Source organism: Lycium barbarum, chromosome 6 (genome assembly GCF_019175385.1).
Source record: "Lycium barbarum isolate Lr01 chromosome 6, ASM1917538v2, whole genome shotgun sequence".
Taxonomy (NCBI): Eukaryota; Viridiplantae; Streptophyta; class Magnoliopsida; order Solanales; family Solanaceae; genus Lycium; species Lycium barbarum.
The window spans coordinates 98,093,847-98,118,667 of NC_083342.1; the positions used below are offsets into that span (position 1 = coordinate 98,093,847).

Genomic DNA, 24,821 nt, shown 5'->3' on the forward strand with positions numbered 1-24,821 from the left:
AGTGATTAACATGGACTTCATTTCAGGCTTACCCCGTTCTCGACGTAAGTATGATTCCATATGGGTGATTGTGGATAGAATCACAAAGTCAGCTCATTTCTTACCCGTCAGAACGACGTATGTGGCAGAAGATTATGCAAAGTTATATGTTAAGGAGATAGTGAGACTCCATGGTGTTCCAGTATCTATTATCTCCGATAGAGGGACTTAGTTTACAGCTAATTTCTGGACGTCGTTCCAAGAGGGTTTAGGGACCCAAGTGAGCCTTAGCACGGCATTTCATCCACAGACCGATGGACAAGCTGAATGTACTATTCAGACTCTTGAAGATATGTTACGAGCATGTATGATAGATTTTGGAGGTAGTTGGGATGATCATTTGCCACTCATTGAATTTGCTTACAATAACAGTTATCATTCTAGTGTTCAAATGGCACCGTATGAAGCTTTATATGGGCGAAAGTGTAGATCCCCAATCGGGTGGTTCGAAACAGGAGAGGCTAAATTGATAGGACCAGACTTGGTCCAGCACGCCATAGAGAAAGTCAAGCTCATACAAGATCGGTTATTGGCAGCTCAAAGTCGCCAAAAGTCCTATGCGGATAATCGTCGAAGAGACTTAGAGTTCCAAGTGAAATATTGGGTGTTCTTGAAAGTGTCGCCAATGAAGGGCGTTATGAGATTTGGCAAGAAGGGGAAGCTTAAGCCCCGATACATTGGGCCATATGAGATTGTGCGACAAATAGGCAAAGTGGCCTATGAGCTAGATTTACCTCAGGAGTTAGAGTTCGTTCATCCAGTGTTCCATGTCTCGATGCTTCGAAAATGCGTTGGAGATCCTACGAGGATCGTCCCAGTAAATGATGTTCAAGTGACAAAAAAGTTGACTTATGAAGAAATACCCATTTCCATATTAGATAGGCAAGTACGGAGGCTTAGAAATAAAGAAGTGGCCTCAGTTAAAGTTTTATGGAGAAGCAGTAAACGAGAAGAAATGACATGGGAAGCAGAAGAAAGTATGCAATCCAAATACCCTCATTTATTTCAGCCCTTGGAAGAAGTCCAGGATGAGACGTCAAGATTTTAAGGTATGTACGTTTTCCTTTTTATGCTTTTTGGGTCGTGCGTGGCCAAACTTGTATGCTATTGTGTTGTGGCCCTGTGAGGCATCAATATTATGGGTAGTGCCATATTATAGAGGAAACTCTGGCGAAATTTTCATAGAATCCCCGGAGACTTTAACATTCGAGGACGAATGTTCTTAAGGGGGGAAGAATGTTACACCTCGGAAAAATCTTCCGTTGGTACGCAAGTGAATGAACTAGTGATGAGTACGAGCGTACGATGTTTCTGCGAGTAAGAAATAACATTTGACGACCCTAAGTAAGATTCCGAAGGCAATCGCAATAAGAGAGAGGTTATGCTCCGTAATGAACAATTATAGGTTTTGGAAATGTGAAAAGTTACAAGTTTGCATTCTGGCCAGTTGGTCGTAAAGTGAAATACGGACCGTAAAGTGGTATACGGTCCGTAAACTGCCATGTCGTATTGTGGCTTCCAAAACTTCAAACTTTCTGCCAAATGATCAAATGGTTAAATACGACCTGGAATACAGACCGTAAAGTGGTTTACGGCCCGTAAACCATGATCGTAAATCACCATGTCCCAGCCTGAGTTTCTGGTTCTGTTATGATTAAATACGACCACGAAGGACGGTCCGTAAACTGGAATACGGACCGTAAACGTAAACCAAGTTTACGACCACTGTGCACTTCAAATCAGATTTTTAGGTCATTAAATAAAGGGACCAAGGCTTATTTCATTTCACTTCTACATCACACCCCTTCTCTCTAGAACATCTCTCTACATATATTCCATAAGAATTCAAGGATATTTGGTGATCAACAACATAAATCAAGGGAATCAAGTGCAAGAAAACCATCAAGATCATCCAAGGTCAAGAAATCCAAATGGAGATAAACTAGGGTTTTGCTCAAAGTGGAGTATTATCAACTAAAGCTTGTTCCTACAACATTTAAGGTAAGATTCATGATATTTCTATGTTGTTCAAGGTAGTTAAGAGTTGAAATACTTGGATTGTAGAAGAGTATAGAAAAATGAGTCATGAATATGGAATAGTGTCATTTTGAGAAATAGTATGAATTGAGCTATGGGTCTTGATGTATTGTGATGTAGATACGATATAAATGATGTTGAGAACATGAGATGAACAATGTATGTAAATGGACGTCATGTGTGTTATGGACATGGTTATGGATGAATTGAATGTAAGTCTAGAAATATGGATAATGTGAATGAGTAATGGCTATTGTTATGGCATCGTGAATTTATTATTGATGTTTGGGAGTTGAGATACGTTATGGAGGAAAGGCTATCCGATTTTCTCTAGTTTTAGTCATAGATGCTAGCTATCGATTCTAATGATAGTATGACTTTAATGAAGGTAGAAACGCGATCGTTGAAGGGGAACGTACAAGCGATAAATAGTCGAACGGAAAGGTATGTAAGGCTAACCCTTCTTTCATAAGGCATGGTTCTTTGGCCAAACATCTAAATCCTCTATACGAGTATGTTGTCTTTCAAATGATTTGATCTTCCGAGCTTGTAAGCTCATGATTTTTGATACGCTACGATTGTACTAAGTCCCTCGCATGACGAGTAGGCCTATTAAGGTAGATGAAATGAATGATGATGATAGTGATAACGGTATTGATGATGGCTATAATGATAATAACGATGACGATTATGATAATGGGGTTAAAAGTAAAGATGCTTATGAGCTATTGTGTATACGTATGACTAGTATGGAACACCGAGCTTATATGGCCGGGTAGTATACGTATAGATATATGTATGTGTATTTACGTAATGCGCGCACACCACTGCAGTTGGGTATGGACAACACTGAGCCTTGGTAGGGCCAGGTACGTGTAACACTGAGCCTTGGTTAGCCAGGTATGTATGATCACCGAGCCTATATATGATCGGGTATGTGAAACACCGATCCTACGTGGTCGGGTATGTTATATAAGGATATGTATGAAACACCGATCCTACGTGGTCGGGTATGCTATGTAAATGCTATGTGTATGACATGATTATGTATATGATATGATTACGAATATGATATGACCATGTATATGAATGTGAATAAGGTCATGTATACGAATACGAGCACAAATATGGTATGGGTATTATGGTGGAGTATGGATAGTGATGTATGTACACAAATACGTATTAGCAAGGGAAAGTTCCTATGAAAGGCAGGTAAGTGCATATGACGATGATATTGCCATTTCCCATCCTATGTTATTTCTTATGTTGCTATCTATGCTTCTATATTGATATTGACTATGTTTTACATACTCAGTACATTCTTCGTACTAACGTCCTTTTGTTTGTGGACGCTGCGTCATGCCCGCAGGTGCACAGGGAGACAGGCTCGATCCATAGCTACATTCTCAGAGACTACACAGCAAAGCTCCATTTCCTTGGGTACTTATTCTTTTGTGTACATAATTATGGGCATAGCGCGGTCCTGTCCTGCTTATGTGATATGTTATACTCTTCTTAGAGGCTCGTAGACATGTGTATGTGGTTAGATGTGCTCGGCCTTGTCGGCCTATATTTTGTACACCATTTTGTTGGCCTCGTCGGCCCATGTACATTGATGTGGCATACATGCCTATGATGATATAAAGGGGTTGTTGTCCGAAAGGTCTAGTATGATCGATGGATAGAAATGTATGTTTTACTATGTGGCTCACCTAAGTGTTATGTGAAGATATGTCAAGGGGTGCCCGGGTGGGATAGCACCGGGTGCTCGTCGCGGCCCCCTAATCGGGTCGTGACAACCAGCAATAACACCACCACCACCAACATCTACCACAACTGATTCCCTTTTGATGGCTGTCACTCCAGCCAATTCTAATTTCATCCCCTCAATCATTTTATCAGGAACAGATTGTAATGGCACAAAGGATGCAAGGAATGGCATCTCCAACTCCCGTACTGTCGGGACAAGCCACGGGTGCACAACCTCCAACAAAAAAGTAGATATATTAAAATGGTCCTAACTCATGAAATGCAACAGATAACTAGGTTGTTGCAATAGGTGTCATACTTGTTGGACGTTGTCCAACAGATTAGTAACTTGTTGCAACAGGTGTCATACTTGTTGGACATTGTCCAACATATCAGTAACTTGTTGCAACAGGTGTCATACTTGTTGGACATTGTCCAACAGATTAGTAACTTGTTGCAACAGGTGTCATACTTGTTGGACATTATCCAATAGATGACCAAGTTTATTCTATATATATGTCTTAAGGCTTACCTCTTCCAAAGGAGGGTTAAAAAGATCAACACTCAATCTTGTGTTGCTCTTTGCAGTCAGCCATCTAAGCATTCTTGGAAAAAACACTTCTGAAGGGTAGTCCTTAACTTGTTGTCAGAGGTGAGGAATGGTTTCAAATGCCCAAGCCTAGAAAACAAGATACCATCAAAATCAGAATGATGATATAAATACAAAAAGTACAAGAAATTGACATTGAAAATGCTTTACCATGAAAGCCCAAGGGAAGCCATATAAATTGACTGTCTTCACTGTTGGCTTAAGCTCTTTCGATAAATAGTCAACAGTCAATTTGAAGCTTTCCCGGCCCCATCCATGGTTGTTGAATGCCTCATTGTCCTCCGCAAGTTTAAGCAAACCAAGTGGTATGTTCAGACTTGTATCTTTTGCCATAAGAACAAAGTGCACAAACCAAACTAAACACAAGGACTGCTTATGCTTTTTTGACATGGTTTTAGACTGCAAATCTACAAGCAGCTTATCTCTTTTGTAGCTTTTTCCACCTAACTCCACCAAACCAATTTCACTCTTATCTTTTCCACCCTTTCCTACTTTCTTGGCTTCTTTGGCTGTCTTGCTAGTCCGGGCTGGCTTATTCAATACAACAGTAGGAAGCTCACAAGGATGACATCTAAGGCCAGTAACTATGGCAAACTCTTTCAAGCCAAAGCGCACTGGCATGCCACAGTAATTAATCAAAAGCTCATCCTTTGCATCCGAAAGAATTCTACGCTTCATAAGCCCATATACCATTTTCATTTGAAACCATGCACCCGTCTCTTCAGGCAGATCCAAATACACCCCAAAACAGCTTTTCCTAAAGAAATCCTCCAACCCCTGCTTTTTAAGAATTAGCCTAAACATATCAAAGTTCTTGCCCATGCCTGATTTGACCATAAGATCAACGGTCAAATCATTATTTTCATTCAATGGCATCCTCACGGTATACTTGTCAATACTGAAAACCTTGACGACCTCAGCAATGGAAGGTCTGTTATGATCTATGTCCAATCTACTAGAAGATTCTACAATTAAATTGGCATTCACACTATTTCTCTTCTTTGTTCTTAATTCAGCTATGAACGTCGACAATTGAACTGTATTTTTGGAAGCACTTCCCTTTTCATCATCTTCATCCAATCCATCTACTCCATCAGCAGTTTCTTCAGCTTCTAATTCTTCTTCACTTTGTTCATTTGTATCTACTGCTTCTTGGCTCCGTACTTCCTCTCTTTCTGAGGATTGATTGTCAGTTTGGCTGTCTCTGTCCTCTATATTTGCTGATTCAACAATAGATTTTGCTAAATCAGCAAGATTCTCTAATGATAATTGCACTCTAGCTTTTTTATTATCTCTATGACCCTCAGTTGATTTCTCAATTTTTCTTTTGGCTGGAGACATTTTATCTACACACAGGAGAAAAAAAAAACTTCAACTGATTAGTGCATCATTCAAAGTAAACAGATAATAAGAAGTGCAGCATTTGATCAAACAAAATACAACAAGTAACAGAATTCCCCAACAACTGAAGAATTTGCTGCAACAAATGATGTAACTGTTACAACAAGTGAATAGGTTGTTGCAACAGATTCTTCAGTTGTTGAATAAGTGATTAAGGTGTTGTATATCTTCTACAAACACAACCAATTAACTGAAGCAATGTCCAACAGATTTATAGTTGTTGCAACAACTATAAATCTATTGGACATCTTCTACAAACAGAACCAAAAGATTGAAGCTAAGTCCAACAGATTTGTAGTTGTTGCAACATATGGTATACTTGTTGCAACAACTATAAATTTGTTGGACATCTTCTACAAACAGAACCAAAAGACTGAAGCTAAGTCTAACAGATTTGTAGTTGTTGCAACATATGGTATACTTGTTGCGACAAGTGTATAACTTGTTGCAATAACTATAAATCTGTTGGACATCTTCTACAAACAGAACCAAAAGACTGAAGTTAAGTCCAACAGATTTGTAGTTGTTGCAACATATTGTATACTTGTTGAAACAAGTGTATAACTTGTTGCAACAAATAAAAATCCGTTGGATATCTTCTACAAAACAGAACCAAAAAACTGAAGCTATGTCCAACACATTTGTAGTTGTTGCCACATATTGTATACATGTTGGCACAAATGTATAACTTGTTGCAACAATTAAAAATTTGTTGGACATAGCTTCTATAAACAGAACCAGATAAATACTAGGACAAGAACAAAAAAACCATCTATTGGATATCCACTCCTAAACCCTGAACCATACCAGGACAACAACAGAAAAAAACCATTTATTTCACTACAAACACACAACAACAACAACAACAACAACAACAACAACAACAACAACAACAAAAACAGTAATAACAACAATAACAACAACAAGATGGATTTTATCCAAGCTTTTCCTAAACACTTAACCAAACCAAAACAACAAGCATCTACTTCCAAGACAACAGCCAAATCGTCTACTACAGACACACAATCATACAAGTTAAACAAAATACACCAAATGTATGTGCAATAATTGTTTATCCTTTCTTTTCCTAAACCATACCATAACAGGACAACACCAACACCAACATCAACATCAACACCAACACCAACAACAGTATTTCACTACAAATACACTAAATAGAGGTTTTTAAAGCAAGCAACCTCAGCAACTGTCTGCAACTGTCAAACAAGTGTTGAAGTTGCTGCAGCAACTTACTCATCTGTTCGAAAAAGTCAACAAGATTGCAAGCCATTTTTTCGAAATCTTAAGGAGAACAAGAACAAAAACATCACAAAAAACCATAATTTGAGAACAATGTACGCTATTTACAAACGCAAAAACCCCCAACAAGTCAAACAAATACCCTAAATAAGGGTTTCTCGAACAAGGAACAACAAAATAAACAACATTTAAGACAAACCCATGTTCTTCTTCTTCTTCTTCTTTTTCTACAACCAAAATCATCAATTTCTACCAAATAACTTTTGGAACAAGTGAAACAAAAACTTTACCTTGATATTGAAGAAGCAGCAGCAGCGGCACCTATAGGCGAGGGTGAAGAAGAAGATGACGAGAAAAGATGAGAGATGAGAGACGTCCAAGTGAAGGAGATTAACTGTTTGCTTGGGAGTTTTGATTTTGAAATATGGAAGAAGTGCGAGGGAGTTGTGGGGAGGAACGGTTTGGGAAGTTTTGAATTTTGGATGGGTGTTTTAGTATAATGGGTGGGTGTTTTGGATTTTTTTGTAGTTTGTAAAAGATTAAAAAATTTTAAAAATTACATTTTAGACCCTAATTTTTTTAATCCCAAATTTAATTAAATTTTGATGTGGGTGGACCTACACGTCACCTTTAGTAATTTGAATGACTTTTTAGACGCCTAGAGTTAATTGTTCATACAGAGTGCGCGTATTAGGTTATCCCCCAGTAGAAATTGTTCCCACTTCCCCCCCACACACACTGGTCACTTCACTTTCCCCCCCACTCAACTTGTTTCATTTCAGATTTTCTTCATTATCCCTGTCACACTCTCTTCGGCGGCGCGTCGAACTCACGCATTCTCCCTCGTAGTTTTCCGGTAAGTCACAACAGATACTCACACCAAACATGATTTTTATTTTTATTTTCTCATTTCTAGGGTTTTGCGCATATGTTCTGTTTGTGTCTACTTTTTTTTTGTCATCTGTTCATTGCTAAAGTTCATTTTTTTTTTTTGTCATAGATCTGTGCTGGATTGTAGTAATTTTTTGTTTGCTTAATGTGCTTTTCGTTTGTGGTTTTATTCATGTTATTATTTGGGGTTTAGAGATGGATCGATGATTTTAAGTTAGTGGGTGCCAACATAATACCATTGTGACAATATGTGCAGACTTAGTAAAAGTATTTATAAAGTTTTTGTTTTTCTGGTGAGGTTGTTTGTTGGGGAAAAAGAAGGATTTTGTTTAGTAGTACAAGTTTCTAATGTTTTTTTGAGCAAGCTTTGTAAATTGTATATTTATTGCTCTGCTCGTGTAAGCATTTTTGTATCCAAGAAAGTTTTAATGTGTTATAGTGTGGTGAAATGGAATACACCTGGTGGTGAATATGACGTTTTTGGTTTTGAATGTTTTTACATTGTTGGATATGAATATGGTCCATTGCAGGGTGGTTTATCAAAAGATTAGAGAACTGAAATCTTTTTTTTTTTTTTTTTTTATTGTAGTGTCTGGAGTTTAACCTTTTCTCTGTAAAGCTAATTGCATCTTCTTGATGCTTTTCTATATAACAACTTACTTCATCAAAAAAAAAAAAAAACACTTAATGTTGTTTTCGTTGATGGATGACTGTGGAATACTCAGATTCAATCATATAAACAACTTCGTCATTCGTTTGACACTGGCTTGGTGTTCTGCAATAAAACTATTGACTTACCAAAAAATTATATGTCATTTCTCTATTAGAAAGAATTTGAACTCTTGAAGTTTGTGTTTCCGTATGATTTGCATTAGTCTGTTTTATGTGGAGTAGGTCTGCAAAAATTCGTTCTTGCCCTGCTACTTTTTTTTGGTTGTTTTGTCCGTAACTACCAGAGATGAGTCTTTTTAGTAGTTACCATTTATTGAAAGAGAATAACTACTTTATTTTTCTATAGAAATCGAAGCATGCTTCACTATATTAACTTATACAGTTCTTGATTTTAGGTTTTCTTGCAATGGATGCCACAACACCGAATTCTCAGCGCAGACCGTTTTCAATTAAACTGTGGCCTCCAAGTGAGAACACAAGAAAAATGCTGGTGGAAAGAATGACGAATAATCTTTCTAGTCCAACCATTTTCACCCGCAAGTACCGCAGTCTATCCAAGGAAGATGCTGCCAAAAATGCTGAACAAATTGAAGATGCAGCTTTTACCATTGCTAATCAACATTATGAGAAGACGCCAGATGGTGATGGGAGTTCGGCTGTGCAACTTTATGCCAAGGAATGCAGCAAGCTTATCCTGGAAATTCTAAAAACGATCCCCAGATCAGAGGACAAGGAGATTTCAATTTCTGAGGTGGTTCCTCCTACTGTTCAGGTGACCTTTTTCGATATCTCCAAAGGTAAAAGGGATTTTATTGGAGCGGAAGAGGCTGAAGAACTTTTAAAGCCGTTAAAAGAGCCTGGAAACTCTTACAGCAAAATTTGTTTAGGCAATAGAAGCTTTGGTGTAGATGCAGCACGTATTGCTGGTCCTATCTTGGCATCCTTGAAGGATCAATTGAAGGAAGTTGATTTGTCAGATTTTATTGCTGGAAGAATTGAGGCAGAAGCACTTGATGTCATGAATATATTCTCAGAAGCTCTGGAAGGTTCTAACTTGAAGTCTCTGAATCTCTCTGAGAATGCTCTGGGTGAGAAGGGAGTTAGAGCATTTGGAAAGCTCCTTCAATCTCAAACCAACTTGGAAGAACTTCTTTTGATGAATGATGGGATCTCACTGGAAGCTGCAAGGGCTGTTAGCGAGCTAGTTTCTTCCACCGAGAAGCTTAAGGTTCTTCATTTTCATAATAATATGACAGGTGATGAAGGGGCTGTTGCGATTGCGGAAATTGTGAAGCGCTCCCCTTTATTGGAAGATTTCAGGTGCTCTTCTACCAGAGTAGGCTGTCAAGGAGGGAGTGCCTTGTGTGAAGCACTTGGGATGTGCTCCCATTTGAAGAAGCTTGATTTGCGGGACAATATGTTTGGTCCAGAAGCTGGTCTTGTGTTGAGTAAGGCACTCAACAAACATGAAAATCTTGCAGAAGTTTACCTGAGCTACCTTAATTTAGAGGATGAAGGAGCAATTGCAATAGCTAATGCTCTTAAAGATTCGGCCCCTTCACTTGGTGTCTTGGAGATGGCAGGTAATGATATAACTGCTGAAGCTGCTCCAGCAATAGCTTCTTGTATAGCTGCAAAGCAGCTTCTTTCCAAGCTAAGCTTGGCTGAGAATGAACTGAAGGATGAAGGTGCAATTCAGATTGCTAAGGCTCTGCAAGGTCGCAACCATCTAATTCAAGTTGATATGAGCATCAATGCACTAAGGAGGGCTGGGGCTAAAGTACTGGCTCAAGCTGTGCTGCAAAAAGATGGGTTTAAATTACTAAATGTCGATGGAAATTTCATTTCAGAAGAAGGCATTGATGAGTTGAAAGACATGTTTAAGAAATCTCCTGAAATGCTTGCATCCTTGGAAGATAATGACCCGGAAGGAGAAGACAACGATGAGGAGGAAGAGAAGGAATCTGGAGATAAGGGCAAAGACGATGAGGATGAACTAGAATCAAAACTCAAAAACCTTGTTGTCAAGCAAGACGAGAGTCCTGACGCTTCAGATAGCAATAATTAGAATCCAGTACTTGTTGACTTCTGCATGCTGCAGTTTTGGTTTTGTCGTTTTCTTTATGCCAAGCTGGCCGTATTGTGTTCCTCCAGCAGGTGCTCTAACATATAGTTCCATCAGTCATTTAAATTTGGTGGAATGAACTGTTGTCCTTATTGGTCAAGTTAGGTCTAGCTAAATTATGTAGGCTTCCGGAGAGAACAATTATTTATGTTGAACTCTTTTGTGTTGTTTAGACTTGATAATCTTGCCCTTCTTATCCCTGTGATGCATTTGACTTGTTTTATTTTGTTGGGGAACGAAGTACGTGTGCCAGTTTTCGTCCCTTATTTATGAGTATGGTTTATTTAAATGACTGGCAAATCACCGGAAAAATAAGATAAGCAAGCTCGCTATTGCTGAACTCACTTTTGCCTGTGACATTTTTCAAATGCTACTTTTATTTGAAAATTGTTAGTACTATTTGAGAATGCTTATTTTCATTATTCATTTCTTATTGTGATTCTTACCTTTTGTGGATTAGGAATTAATTGAGTTGGAAGCACTTTTGTGGATTTCCGCTATGTACCTCGTCTCGCCGTGAATTATCTTGGTAGAAAGTTAGGTGAATCCACTCTCTCACTCAAGTTCTGCAAGCGTGATTCAAGGCCCCGAATTTTGCCCTAGGACCAATCAAAAGCTCATATTACGAACTTATTATGATTATGCTCCTTTTATTCAGTTGGTAGCAGTGCAATGCCACCATTCTGTGTCGGTTAAACACTCAACAGCAAGTACAGGGATTCGTTGCCCTTCGAAATAGTAAACGAGCTCATAACATCAAATTGAAAATATACTTTACATGGCTGCCAAGTTGCTGAAACTTGATCCAGCATTAACTCCAAATAAGAATAATTGGGAATTGTAGCAAAAAGGTTATGGTACACCAGTTGACATCTCCAATTTTCCCACTACTGCACAATCAACTAGTAGCAAATAAAAACCTAAAAACTATGAGATGCTAATATACATGTAAGACACTGAGCCGAACAGACGACTAAACCCATAGTTATTAGCTCTGAAATGCCTGTAGCCAAAGCTGTTTTCTTTCAAAGTGGTTCCCTACGTCCACTACCACTAATGGTTTAACTGGCCAAAATAATTCCTAGGTTCTAAAGGGGCAACCTTAGGATACTAAGCTTGATCTCTTTCTCTTATGGGCCTTCCACGATAATCCGTCCAAACAACTGCCAGTCAAGTCATGATAATCGTTTCTCATGGAACTTGCACTCTCGGATTTGAACCTTTGGGGAGTTATTCCAAAGGTATCTTCACTTGTTGCCTCGCTCACCACAGACACAGTTTCAGGCTTCAAGTCCTGTCCATTCCTCTCCGCTTCAGCAATGCCACTACGCAATTCACCATTTGAGACTGACTGATGGTCCCTGTTCCTACCTTTACCTGATTGCTTAAAGAAATCATCTCCATTCTCCACAGCCTTCATCCACTGTACGTCACTTAAAGTATCGGCATAAACCACTTCTTTTCTACGTCGCTTTCCAGTGAGATTAGCGCTCTCGTATAAAAACCCTTTTCCCTTTTCCTTAGAGTCAGGTGTAGCATAAGCCCAGTCTGGTACCTCGTGATCTTCCATGAGACGAGATCGGTAACACTCTTTTTGCCTTCTCTCGTGATCCATTTTCTCAAACAGCCAAAATTCCTCATCTGAGCGGGCTGCAAGACGATTAATCTCTCTTTCGCTTGGCACATCCGTTCCAAGGGTGCTTGTACCTTTACGCATGATTTCTTCCAACATCTCCCTTCTTTCTTGAGCTGCATAAAGAACAATGAAAGTCAAGTTGGAATTGATTATGAAGAGGGTCAAGAAGCAAGACCATGGATAGAAACGTCAGTCAGCATTCAAAATACTAACACGTTGAAACGTTCAACCTTTAAGGCAAATAAAGAACTGGTGCATAACTATTTGTTTCTTTCCCGTAAGAAAAGTACAGAAGGCTTGGGCCTGGAGGTGTGGAGGATTCTCTAAAACTAAATTAGTGTACACGACAAACCTGTAGAAGTTGTATTGAACAAGCCAGCCTGGATGACCTTAGCATCAATGCCCATCTTCTGTTTTGCACGCTCCAATATGACCTCTTCAATTGAGCCAACACTAACCAACACAAAAACCCTAACTTCTTTTTTTTGCCCAATCCGATGTGCCCGGTCTTCTGCTTGCTGGTCCATTTGAGGATTCCAGTCACTGTCAAAAATTATCACAGTATCTGCTGTTTGCAAATTCAGACCGAGTCCTCCCGCACGAGTACTCAAAAGAAACATAAAGTAAGGAGAGTCAGGAGCATTAAATTGCTTTAGCAAAGTCCCTCGTTCCTCTGTTTTGGTCGAGCCATCAAGTCTAAGATACTTGAAGTCATGAACCTGCAGATAGACTTCAAGAATGTCCATGAGGCGGGTCATTTGTGAGAAGAGAAGGACCCTGTGCCCAGCTCTGCGAAGTTTGGGTAGTAAACGATCAAGAAGCTCAAATTTTCCAGATGCTCTGACTATCTCCTCCTTTCGATATATATTGTACTCGCTCACAAATAGGTATGGATGATTACAACATTTCCTTAGCTGCATGGTGAGATTTTGCAGACTCTTAGACCTCCCAGTTCCTGCGAAGTCACATTGTCAGCAATTTTATTCTATTTGGCTAATATCAGTCCCTGATTGCTGATTTTGCAAAAAACCTTATCGGGGGGACCCAAAATAAAAGGCACAAGAGTTATATAAGGCATCGGTGAGGATGTAGATTTCAGAGCAGTGCATCTATAGAGGCCCAAAAGAGAGATAGAAGAGGGGGAGGGGGAGAGTACTATACAGTTTTAAAGCACAGTTGTTTATCCCCTCCCCTCTCCCCATGTATAAAGAGGAACAAATTAAAGGCAATAATTTCTGGAGGGCAGCTACTACTCACCAGAATCCAATCCAACCCTCCCAACATCCGTGACCTGCTGGTAGTATACTTTCTGCCATGCAGACATATCACATTTTAGAACAACTTGTGTTTTCCCAGGAAGAAATTTCTCCACTTCATCTTTCTTCCTCCTCAATATAAACGGCCTTATCACCTAATAGTCAAAAGCATTAGATGAGGCAAGTAGAAAAGTGCATTTGTAAAGGTGCAACAAACACTAAATAGGCATGACAGAAGTGTATAATAGCGAGTAATTAACCAAGACCTACATGGTGCAACCGGCGAATAACCAATAATTCCTCTTCATCAGTTAGAGAGACATCACACTTATCCGCAAAGGGGGCATTAAACCACTCCTCAAAATTCTCCACTGAATTAAAGATGGTTGGAAGAAGAAAATTGAGAAGAGACCACAACTCCTGTAAGCTGTTTTGGATTGGGGTACCTGTCAATAGGAGTCTCCGTCGAATCCGATAGCTGCAAATATTATTTATATTAGAGAATGCTTCCAGCATCCAATTTTTTATCCTTGAAAAATTGAACTGCCAAGAATAATGATTTCCAGATTTTGGCATATTCCAAACAAATTACTCATTTAATTATGTGTCAGTGTGTCAGATTATGCATTCATCAGCTAAGATGAGTGCTAAAAATAAGCTGAGAGGAGTAAATCTAAAACTCACAAAGAAAAAGATTATCATTAGCTATTATCCCTGCCCTTTTTGGTTAACAATCTTATACAGTAGCAACTTGACAAACAAAAAACTACATCTCACATACCCTGACACGAGAGTCCGTGCAAGAGCACATTCATGATTTTTCAATCGGTGCCCTTCGTCAATTATCAGATAGTTCCAATGAATTTTCTTCAGAAATGCTTTGTCTCTCATAATAAGATCATAATGTGTGATCAGCACACTGAACCTCCCCTCTCCTGTCAACTCCTCCCGCAGTGCCTTTCTTTCCTCCAGACGACCATCATAAAGAATAGCAACAATGCTGCAACAAGGAAAAAAGGTCCCATGAAATGTGATGCACAGTGCACCTATTAACAGACAAAATCCATGTGTGTGTTTCTGTGTTCCCTGCATGAGAGAGACAGAGACAGAGACTGGAACATACCTGGGAGCCCATGTTGAGAATTCAGTAATCCAATTAGGTAGTACAGCTTTTGGTGCCACAATCAAGTGGGGACCACTTACACCTTTGTTTTCCAAGAGGTAAGCAACTAAAGCAATTGTCTGGATGGTTTTCCCGAGTCCCATTTCATCCGCTAAAATTCCATTTAAATTATTATTAAACAACGACAACATCCATTGAAGCCCCTCCAGCTGGTATGATCTCAATTCTCCACCCTGAAGCATAGCCGGTTGCTCCGTGACCTACAAATACGAATACTACATTAGATTTGCTGCATCAATAACACAAAACAAGGGATGGAACTACTAATAAGATTTCAGTAGTAGGAAAGGGAAAACAGCTAGTATATTGCAATTGCCACGGGGTTAGTTGGTGGAGATCATATAAGATATAGATCCTTGTACATCAGCATTAAGCCATTCAGCTGAGACTAGAAACAAATAATCGACATGCGAACATTTTATTTTGGGACTGGAAAATAGAAATCAAAATTTAATGAACAGTGGTATGAAATTAGTACAGATTCTTAGCTTCTTAAAATTAAAGAAAAATATATTATAAAACCTGAATTGTGGTGCAGGGATGGAGGAAAAATAGGATGATGCCACTAACAAAAAGAGGTAAGGCATTCTTCGCTTTTGTTGGCTCAGTTCCACAACGTAAAGTGGCAGTGCGGGGATGGAGGAAAAACAGGATGATGCCACTAACAAAAAGATCTATGCTTTTGTTGGCTCAGCTCCACAACATGGAAGTGGTGAAACGTAAAAATAATCTCACAACAACATATCAGAATAGTCATTCAGATAATTTTGGCATCCTGCTAAGGTCTAATCTTTCCATCAATCAAAGGAAGTGAGATCAGAAACTTAAGGGGTGAATCAGTTTAACGATGTATTCTCATCACACGATAGAGCTGCAGAATCTAATTACATCCACTTAAATAACATTTGTAATTACATTAAAAATGGATTATCTTTTGTAATAACCAAACACAAATCTTGAGTAACAAAACACTGATGAGATCATCTGACATAATCAACACCAAGTCCCAAAATATGGAAAATCTGCTGTGAAATGAGAAGATACTCGGTCGCAATCAATAGGAAACTCAAGCACATTGACCAAAGACCTAGAAGAAAGGATGAGAATCTAAATCTAGAAAACCTCTGGAAGGTGCAACTTTTGCTACTAAACATCCATTTTATATCTGAAACTTAGGCACAACTCTTCAATAATACTCCCTGGAAAATTAAAAGAAAAAGATAACACAGAAGAGGCATGCCTCTTTACCTTCTCCTGGATTGAATGTACAGCTGAATTGTACTTCCTCTGACCTTCAAGTAAGTCACTAGTCTTCACATCATGAGTGGATCCATCATCAAATACATCCTCTTCTTCCTCAGGAAGCGATTGCCCAGGAGTACCAGTCTTAGAAGCGGTCATTTCAGCATCCGAGCCTTCCAAAGATTCAATGCTATAATGATCAGCATCTTTTTGCTGTTGAACAGCAGCTCCCAGACGACCCAGGAGCTCATTTGTTTTCTCTAGAAGCATTTTTAACCTTCCGTTCTTGCTTTCTTCCACCATCTTCATGTAAGCTTCTTGATCATCAGCTTTCAGTGCTTGTAACCTCAGTTTCTCAGTACGAGTAGCCCGTTGCCTTTTCCTTCCATGCCAAGCCTATGAAATAGAGATTGACTTCATTTCAGCCAAGTAAGATGAAATCCAGCGCATGTCTAAGAGTATAACAGGTGAAGACTGCATCAACTCTCTAGGTCACACTCATGGTATTTGTCAATTATGCACGGGGAGTTGAAACATGAACGGACAGTAGAATAAAAAAGAGAAACTAAATAATGCATGCCTGAATGAAATCATTTCTCTGTTTCCGCCGCTTCTGAACAGCCTGTACTTGTAATTGGAGTTCACGTGCTGCATTGAGTACATCCGCAAAGAACCTTCTTTTCGTAGTTTCCACGCGGTTTCTTTCCTCTTCTTCTAATCTTGACAACCTCTGCAAAATTTTGTTGTTATTACCAACAGTCTTCTGACATCAAATTCTGTAAATATGCATTTGAAAGCTTCCTATCAAGGAGTCACAAGAATGAAAGGCAGTGGACTGATTCTTAAAATCCTAAACTGCCAGCATAGCTCTCTTCTCAGCTTTACCAATAGATAGCAGACAATGACTAAAGACTGTTTGTACTTAACCATATCAAGATCAAACCTCCATCTCTGAAATTTGGAGGAAAAAGAAAGCATCTAGCCGGTTGTGCGTAAAAACATTAACTTGACGACTGTAGATATCATATATATGGCACAATTGACAAAGGCTCCGAGGCGGAGCCATCTATCACTTTACCTGGGCATCACGCTTCTTCCTTAACGGATCATCAGATTCGACAGCAAAGGCATCTCCTATACCATATAAAGGGCGTCGCAATCGTGTCATCCCCCAGTCAAACAATTGCTTGTCAGGATGAGCACAACGCAGGCGAAGCCAGTATTCAGAACTTACTTCAGACCGAACTTTGTGTTGTAAATCTGCTAACTGCAAAGGAGAAATAACGATGAGAAAACAATCCGTTGCTAAACACCTACACCACTTCTACAGCCAAATGTTAGAAGCTCAAATAGGTGGTGGTTAGACTGTCCACACACGCAGATGATGCAGAAAACAGAGAAATGCTCCCAGGGTATTTGATCCTCTCGGACCAGCTACTGATTATTTGATCCTCTTGGACCAGCATCATCGCCTTGGTAAGCTATTGCCTCACCAACTTGCTAATCAGACACGAGCCCTTCTTTCAAGCACTACCCGAAAGGCTTGCTTTCTTTGAAAAAAGCTTTTTTTTAATCAAGATTCCTTTCTTACCCCATGTTGTTGGATGGATCTAAGAAAGATATGAAAGATCTCATCGGTAGACATCAAAGCTTTCAGGAAATTCATTAAATCCCCCCCCCCCCCCCCCCCCCAACCCACAAATTTGTGTATAATATCCCCATAATTATCAAAATTTCTGTATTTTCATATTGTGCTCACAAGTCATATAGAGTATAACAGTTGGATCTGTACCATGCTACATAAGATAAGGGTTTCATATACTGCAGCAAATCTTAATGCTATTTTTCACCGCGGACATATTTCCAGTAAATCATAGTTAGAAACACACATTTATGCTTTTAAAATTCAACAAAGAAAAGTCAGAAATAGTCCTGTTTATTTCACTGGCAAGTATTCCCTTGAAGCGGCAAGGATATCCTGAAATTGATTTGCAAGATGACAAGGTGTGGTTGAATACAATTAGACGAAAATGTAAATCACAAAAGCAAAACCCTTATACATCTTTGCAATTGACAGATCATGAATAGCAGTCATATGTCTTATTAGACAACACCACTTCACATGTACATTTACCTTTAATTCATAAAGTTCAAGCAAGCACTTTGATTGCAAGTCCTCGCCTCTGCTGGTTGGCAAATCTGATAATAGATGAAAGAGTAAGTTATTTCCACATGTAAGAAGTGCTGGCATAAAGGGCATACAACATTACTGAATATAAATATATCATAACATGTTGAGTGATTACCCTTCATATTAGTAGTCGCATTATCGCGATATAAGTTCTTGTGCTTTGATTTCTGCTACTATCTGTTATTTCCTGTACTTTGATTATCTTATTTTATCTGTGATAGCTACTACTCTTTGCAAACTGCTTCATCATGGCTTAGTCGCTTTCGTTATTTTCATTTCCATATCGCTTTGAATTTCTTGGCTTTATCTGATCTCTTTTTATGCTTTCTATTAAGCCGAGGGTCTTTCGGAAACAGCCGTCCTACCTTGGTAGGAGTAAGGTCTGCGTACACTCTACCCTCCCTAGACCCCACGTTGTGGGATTTCACTGGGTTGTTGTTATTGATGTTGAGTGATTACCCTCTATAGTAAGCAAGAAATCCTAAATTCAATTTTTGTGCTACTAACACTTGGGGGGTTACTTATAACTAGAAATAAACAGTAGAGAAGTGCAATTGGGTAAATTTCAGCAAACACCTATACTCACAACAACCAAAACCTACATTAAGTCTAGTAAATGCATAACCTGCGTCAAAAGACTATGCTCAAACTCACGTTGCTATTGATGTTGAGTGATTACCCTCTATAGTAAGCAAGAAATCCTAAATTCAATTTTTGTGCTACTAACACTTGGGGGGTTACTTATAACTAGAAATAAACAGTAGAGAAGTGCAATTGGGTAAATTTCAGCAAACACCTATACTCACAACAACCAAAACCTACATTAAGTCTAGTAAATGCATACATAACCTGCGTCAAAAGACTATGCTCAAACTCATATACTCCATAGTTTTATATAAAAATTAACAACGAAGATAATGAGGGTTTTAGTATCAAGAGCTGTATGGTTGGCATGTTCAAACAGAGTATCGGTAAAAGCTAATGACGTGGTCATATATATATAGAATTTAGCTAACCTGCTACATGAAGGTAGTAGGTTAGAATTGTGCCCACTTTTGATTTTCCTTATATACCATTAATAGTAATTTAAGAATATATTAGTGTGAGGGGCTTGTGGTTTTTCCATCAGAAAAATAAACCCCTTTCCTATTCCTCCTTTCTCAATCTATCGTTTGTAATTTCTTTGATCTCTTCTATCCAAGAAGCTTTCAATTTAGCAATGCAGCTTAAAGATAGAAAATAAGCCTCGATCTTCCATATGAATTAGCAAGTAATCTCTATGTTTAGATAATTTCATGAAAGAGCGAATATAAATAATGAAATGGAGTATCTTTAACAAGAAATGATTAACTGAAGTCGCAGTATTTTCGACTAGATCGAAGTAATGTGTTCTGTACATATTTTTTTGAATCAAAAACTGTTCACCCTAACTTTTTGATTTATGATTAAACCTAATCTTTCCATTTCTGCAATTGATTTGGAGTCCTTGGAGATTATTTTAAAAAAACAAAAAGGTTAAGGGGCTTAATCCTCACAGAAAACGTGATGTGGAGTTAGGCACCTTTTTCCAATTTATTCTTCACAAATAACTTTTTGATTATGATAAACGGGTCTCCTTATCTTTCCATAATTAACTTCCAAATTTCAAAAGCTATCTTCATTCATGGTGTTTGAGAGTTAAGATGAAAAATCAAAAGATTTGAAATGTGTTGAAGTCATGAACGTGATTCTTGGAGCAGTAGTATGGGACTTGCTATGAACGAAAGAAATGGGGAGAGATTTCTGATGGTGGGTTTAAGTGAAAAAAAGGTCCAACAAAATAAAAAGGTAGCAAATATTGATAAGGGTAATTTGGGAAAATCAAAAGTGGGTACAATGCTAACCTACTACCTTCATGTAGTAGGTTAACAAATCCCCCCCCCCCCCCCCCCCCCCAAAACTCTCTCTCTCTATATATATATATATATGTTAAGGTCCTATTCTGGATCGAGTCACTGGACGACTAACTGGAAAGTCAGGCCCAACACGCAGGTCTAAGCCCTTGTTCTTGTTCCTTGACTTGCCTATGATTGCTGAATTTTGCAATTCATTCAGGGAATTGCAGACCTGGGAACTTGTTTGAGAAAGTTCCAACTCCTTGTAACTTGATAAAATCCAATCTATTTTATTAATAACGTCAACTCTCTTAAATAGAGGGTTACAGTAGCAAGAGTCCTAACCAACTTAGAATAGCAAAAGTCCTATAAAACTGAAATAACAAGAATCCTAATCCACGCAGGGAAGTTTTATTTGACTAACAAAATAATTCAGAAAACATTAATCATTATCTGTCCTATTAATTCTCTCGTCTGGAATATTGTTTCCCCACAAACGCATCAATAACAATATCCTTTTTCTCATAATCTAAGTATCTAACTAGATTGCCTCTGATGAATACTATGACAAAATCAAATCTATAGAATAATATATCTACTTTTTTTTTATAAGGATAGAATAATATATCTAATAAATGGAGTATACGTACTAAGCATTTGAATAAAGCTAATATTATATTACTACCAAGAGGATTCAGCACCTCAAGTTCTATAATCTCAAAACAGAAGGCAAAAACATTTCTAAAAGATATGAACGCAACACAAAAAACTAATGACGCTATGTAAAAATATCCGCATCTTTCTCAAAACAGCCTTGAGTATACACAGAACCATATCAAAGGAATCTAGGGGAGCCATCAGTCTAAGCTACAATTACCTTCAAGTTCAGTTAGGCGACGCTGGATATGGCTTCGGAAACGATCTTCCTTTAATTTTGTCAAACGAGAACCTGATGCACAACTTGACCGTTGCCTCAACAACGATTCCTCAAAATCTGCCATCAGGTCTCCATAACTTGCCATTGCTGCACCATTCTGCACAAAAAGAAAAAAATATTGGTAGCATTAAAAGCTAATTTAAAAAAGTGAAAACAATCTCTTTCTTGATGCAACTCAATCATGCTCCAGATCCCAAATCAAATAAATGAACAATATATAGCTTGAATACTGAGATATGCTTCATCAAAAGCTTCAATTGTGCAAAATTTAAAAACTCATCCTCCAGGAAAAAAAGGTTCCTCTTAAACAGCATACCTGGTTCATCATGCTTACACATATAAAAATCACATATCAATCAACACAACTGCATAATTTAGTACTTCACAACTCAATTTGTTAACTTTTACCCAAATGACCTGTATTGAGACCTTTACCAAAACAACAACAAAAGCAAAAATCTTGGAGAAAAAAAATTTAACTTTAATAAGAAAAGAAAAAAGGTAATTGAAAAGCAAATAATATATCAAGCCCTAGTATTGTTTTAACTTCTCTAAAACCTTGAGAATGCCTATATGCATCTGCATCTAAACGTATAGAGCACTGTGCAACTACATGTATATAGTCTAAAAGTATAGTTCACATGTACAAATGTGTGTATGTTGCGTGTATAATATATGTATGTATGGACAGGGGAAGATTATGTAGAAGGGTGAGGGTGCCACGGCACCCGGACACCTCGATTGAAACTCTGTGTAAAAGTATACATGTATAAGATATTGTGTAAATACTAACAGTGGCACCCGGAGTAACAAGAGGGGCACGGTGCCAATCGTAAGAGTCAAGTTTTACTAATTTGGGACGCGAGTTCGATTCGCTTCTGGTGTGCTTTTGAACTTTTAAAGTGTATGCACTTAGGAAAAAAAATTACTCTTTGTGGCCATTATACCTTCGACACCTGGATTTATGTGGACCCCTGTCTCACAGTCCTCCCTTCTCCTTACTCTCTCTAGCTTATTTATTTTGGGAAAGTAACTTCTTTTGGGACCCACCACGTTAGAACACTCTCACCTCCTCTAATCTTTTTCCTTTCTTTCAAATTTTCCCATTCTCCTATTTTCTATTGTGGATCCTATTATCTGTAAATTATTTTTCCAGAAAAAAACATCTCTCTCTAGTCTCTATCTATCCATGTACACAGAAATTTTACTTCCTTTTTTTTTTTTTTTTTTGGATTCTCCATAACACCTAAGAATATATAAATTTCTCTTGGTAGAAATAAATTGACAACAACTGAATATATAAAGCATTAGCCTAGTACTAAAGTTGATATAAATTGAAAAGTTAAGATTCAAGAGCTGGAAATTAATTATGTTAAGATAGAGTTGCGTAGAAGCTGATTTAAATCCTTTATTAGCAGTTACGATAGTATTAAAAACGTACAAGTCCTATTCGAATACATAGCACTTTATAAAAGGAAAATAAGAGAATTATAATACTAGAGGGTCTTTTGGGCATCACGTTGTGGAGCAAATGGTGACGACGAATGTTCAAATCAATCTATAATTTTGCAGATATCAAAAGCTAGTATTAGAAGGGAAACAAAAAAGCATTAAGGTTGTTTTGCTTAGTAAGAAGACTTTGGAAGGAAAAAGTGAAAAAGTGAGAAGAAAAAAGTGGAAATACCTCACGATCAGACTACAATTCTTTTTCTTTTATATATCTCTACCTAATTGTATGTGCATTGTATCTCTTTTGTATATTAATAATTAATAATGTTGAAAAAAGAACAATAAGAAAAAAAAAATGAGGTCTATGCCACTATATACACGGATAATATATTTTCATTTTGACATCAAGCGTTATTCATTGGAAGTTACTTCTTAACGCGATGTTTAAGTCCTATTTTTAACCAATTAAATATTACTAGATATTAACCCTTCATGTGAACCATCTGACCTTGTGGTGTTACACTTGAAAACTTCTATAAGCAAACAAATCAGGTGCCTCCTGAACTAATAAATAATTGTTTAGTTTGTTACATAGAATGTGAACTATTTATGAGTATAAGTAATTAAGCCATCATTGAGTGTTTCACAAAAAAAGGAAAACTCGTGATTGCGGTTATAAATGAATGATATGTATATTTGTGACATTAGTAATATTGTCAGAAGTACTTTGTTTTGCGCCATGTTGTCCATATAAATGGAAAAGACAAAGACTCCGAACAGAAGCTCAAAGTTGATCAAACCGACCAAACATTTACCATATTTGGACCGCGTAAATAACAACTTGTCTATGTTCAAAGCAGTGTGGCACTCGGAACCTTAAAATCTTGGATCCGCCTCAATGTATGGATATGAAAAGTAAATAATGTATCAAGCCCTAGTATTGCTTTTCTTCTCTGAAACTGAGAAGAACATACTCTATGCCCATGTATCTACATCTAGCATCTAAAAGCATGGGCTGATCTAGGGTACTGGGAGGGGGTCATCCGAACCACCTTCGTCGAAACATTACACTACATATACAAGGTCAAAATTACTTTTTAGGTTTATATAGTAGATGTGAATCCCCTTAACTCCTTTGTATATTTACTTCTTCATATTTTTTTGATCGCCTTAGTGAAAATCTTGGCTCAAAATTACTTTTTAGGTATATAAAATAGACGTGAATTCCCTTGACTTGTTGGTACATTTACTTCTTTATATTTTTTGAATCCCTTAGTAAAAACCATGGCTCCGCCACTGTGTACAAAGTATAGTGAACTTACACTATTCTTCCACAAGTAGAGCGTAGATGTACAAATGTGTGTCTGTATATAATAAATATATTACTATATGTATATAGATATGGATATGGAAAGTAAATAATGTATCAACCCCTAGTATTTTTATTTTTTGATAACCATGGCGTCCAAACCAGCTTGCGCGCAGCTCGACTAATCCCAAGGTATACCTACGACCTCCCATTCCCACCAGCAACAGGTACCAGGCTAAGGCTAAGAACAGATGCTGGAAATTGCCCTAGTATTGCTTTTCTTCTCTAAAACTGAGAAGACCATACTCTGTTACTCATGTATCTACATCTAGCATCTAAAAGTATAGACAACATTCTTCATCAATCACCATAATTCGAACGATTAATACAAAAAAAATAAAAAGGGAAAGAAACTCACGGTCATAGACAGGTTGTCCACGTCAGCATCAACATCGTGGCTGGTATGGTAGATTGAAGAGACGGCATCGAAGACATCAGGAGGTAACGGAAGGTTACGTGAGAGGAAATTGAGAGCGCAGATCAACGTTTTCGTCTTCTCTAACTGACATTCATCAACAGCGGCGGCGGGCGGAGAACTACCAACTCCTCCACCGCCGTCTACGGTAGCGTTCTCTATCTGAGCCACCATAAGTCCCTCACCGGTGCTGTGAGCGCGCGAAAGAGGACTCTTTTTGTATTTCTTTTTCCAGGATTTTGAAATTCTTTTTTGTTAATTAAAACTACTATTAAAACGATAAACTGCTTTATGTTTTCTCGCCTTGTTATCTCTCTCTCTCTCTTTTTCCTCTCAAACCCTTTCTATTCCACTCGCTTTCGGCTTCTCATTTTGTAAAATCTATATCAGATATGTGAATTTACCTTAAACTCCCTGCCTATTTCTCTAATGGCGCTGACCTCCTTTTATTACGTAATGACTACATTAACCCCCCACCCTACTTT

At 38.1% G+C, this 24,821-nt stretch overlaps 2 protein-coding genes across 2 annotated transcripts; one reads left to right on the forward strand and one right to left on the reverse strand.

The window, feature by feature from the left end:
- The first annotated feature begins 7,763 nt into the window (after nt 1-7,763).
- On the forward strand, nt 7,764-11,084 carry LOC132644963 (RAN GTPase-activating protein 2). Its single transcript, XM_060361660.1, has 2 exons — nt 7,764-7,952; nt 9,055-11,084. Exon 2 carries the CDS (start codon nt 9,066-9,068, stop codon nt 10,725-10,727), a length of 1,662 nt encoding a protein of 553 aa, XP_060217643.1. The 5' UTR covers nt 7,764-7,952; nt 9,055-9,065; the 3' UTR covers nt 10,728-11,084.
- A 436-nt stretch (nt 11,085-11,520) lies between these two features.
- Nucleotides 11,521-24,683, reverse strand: LOC132644962 (probable ATP-dependent DNA helicase CHR12). Its single transcript, XM_060361659.1, has 12 exons — nt 24,280-24,683; nt 21,044-21,200; nt 18,236-18,300; nt 17,180-17,368; nt 16,682-16,831; nt 16,108-16,497; nt 14,800-15,059; nt 14,458-14,676; nt 13,947-14,154; nt 13,678-13,831; nt 12,773-13,375; nt 11,521-12,533 (listed from the first exon to the last, which is right to left on the reverse strand). The coding sequence occupies exons 1-12, from the start codon at nt 24,508-24,510 to the stop codon at nt 11,887-11,889; spliced, it is 3,273 nt and encodes a 1,090-aa protein (XP_060217642.1). The 5' UTR covers nt 24,511-24,683; the 3' UTR covers nt 11,521-11,886.
- Between the last annotated feature and the right edge of the window lie 138 nt (nt 24,684-24,821).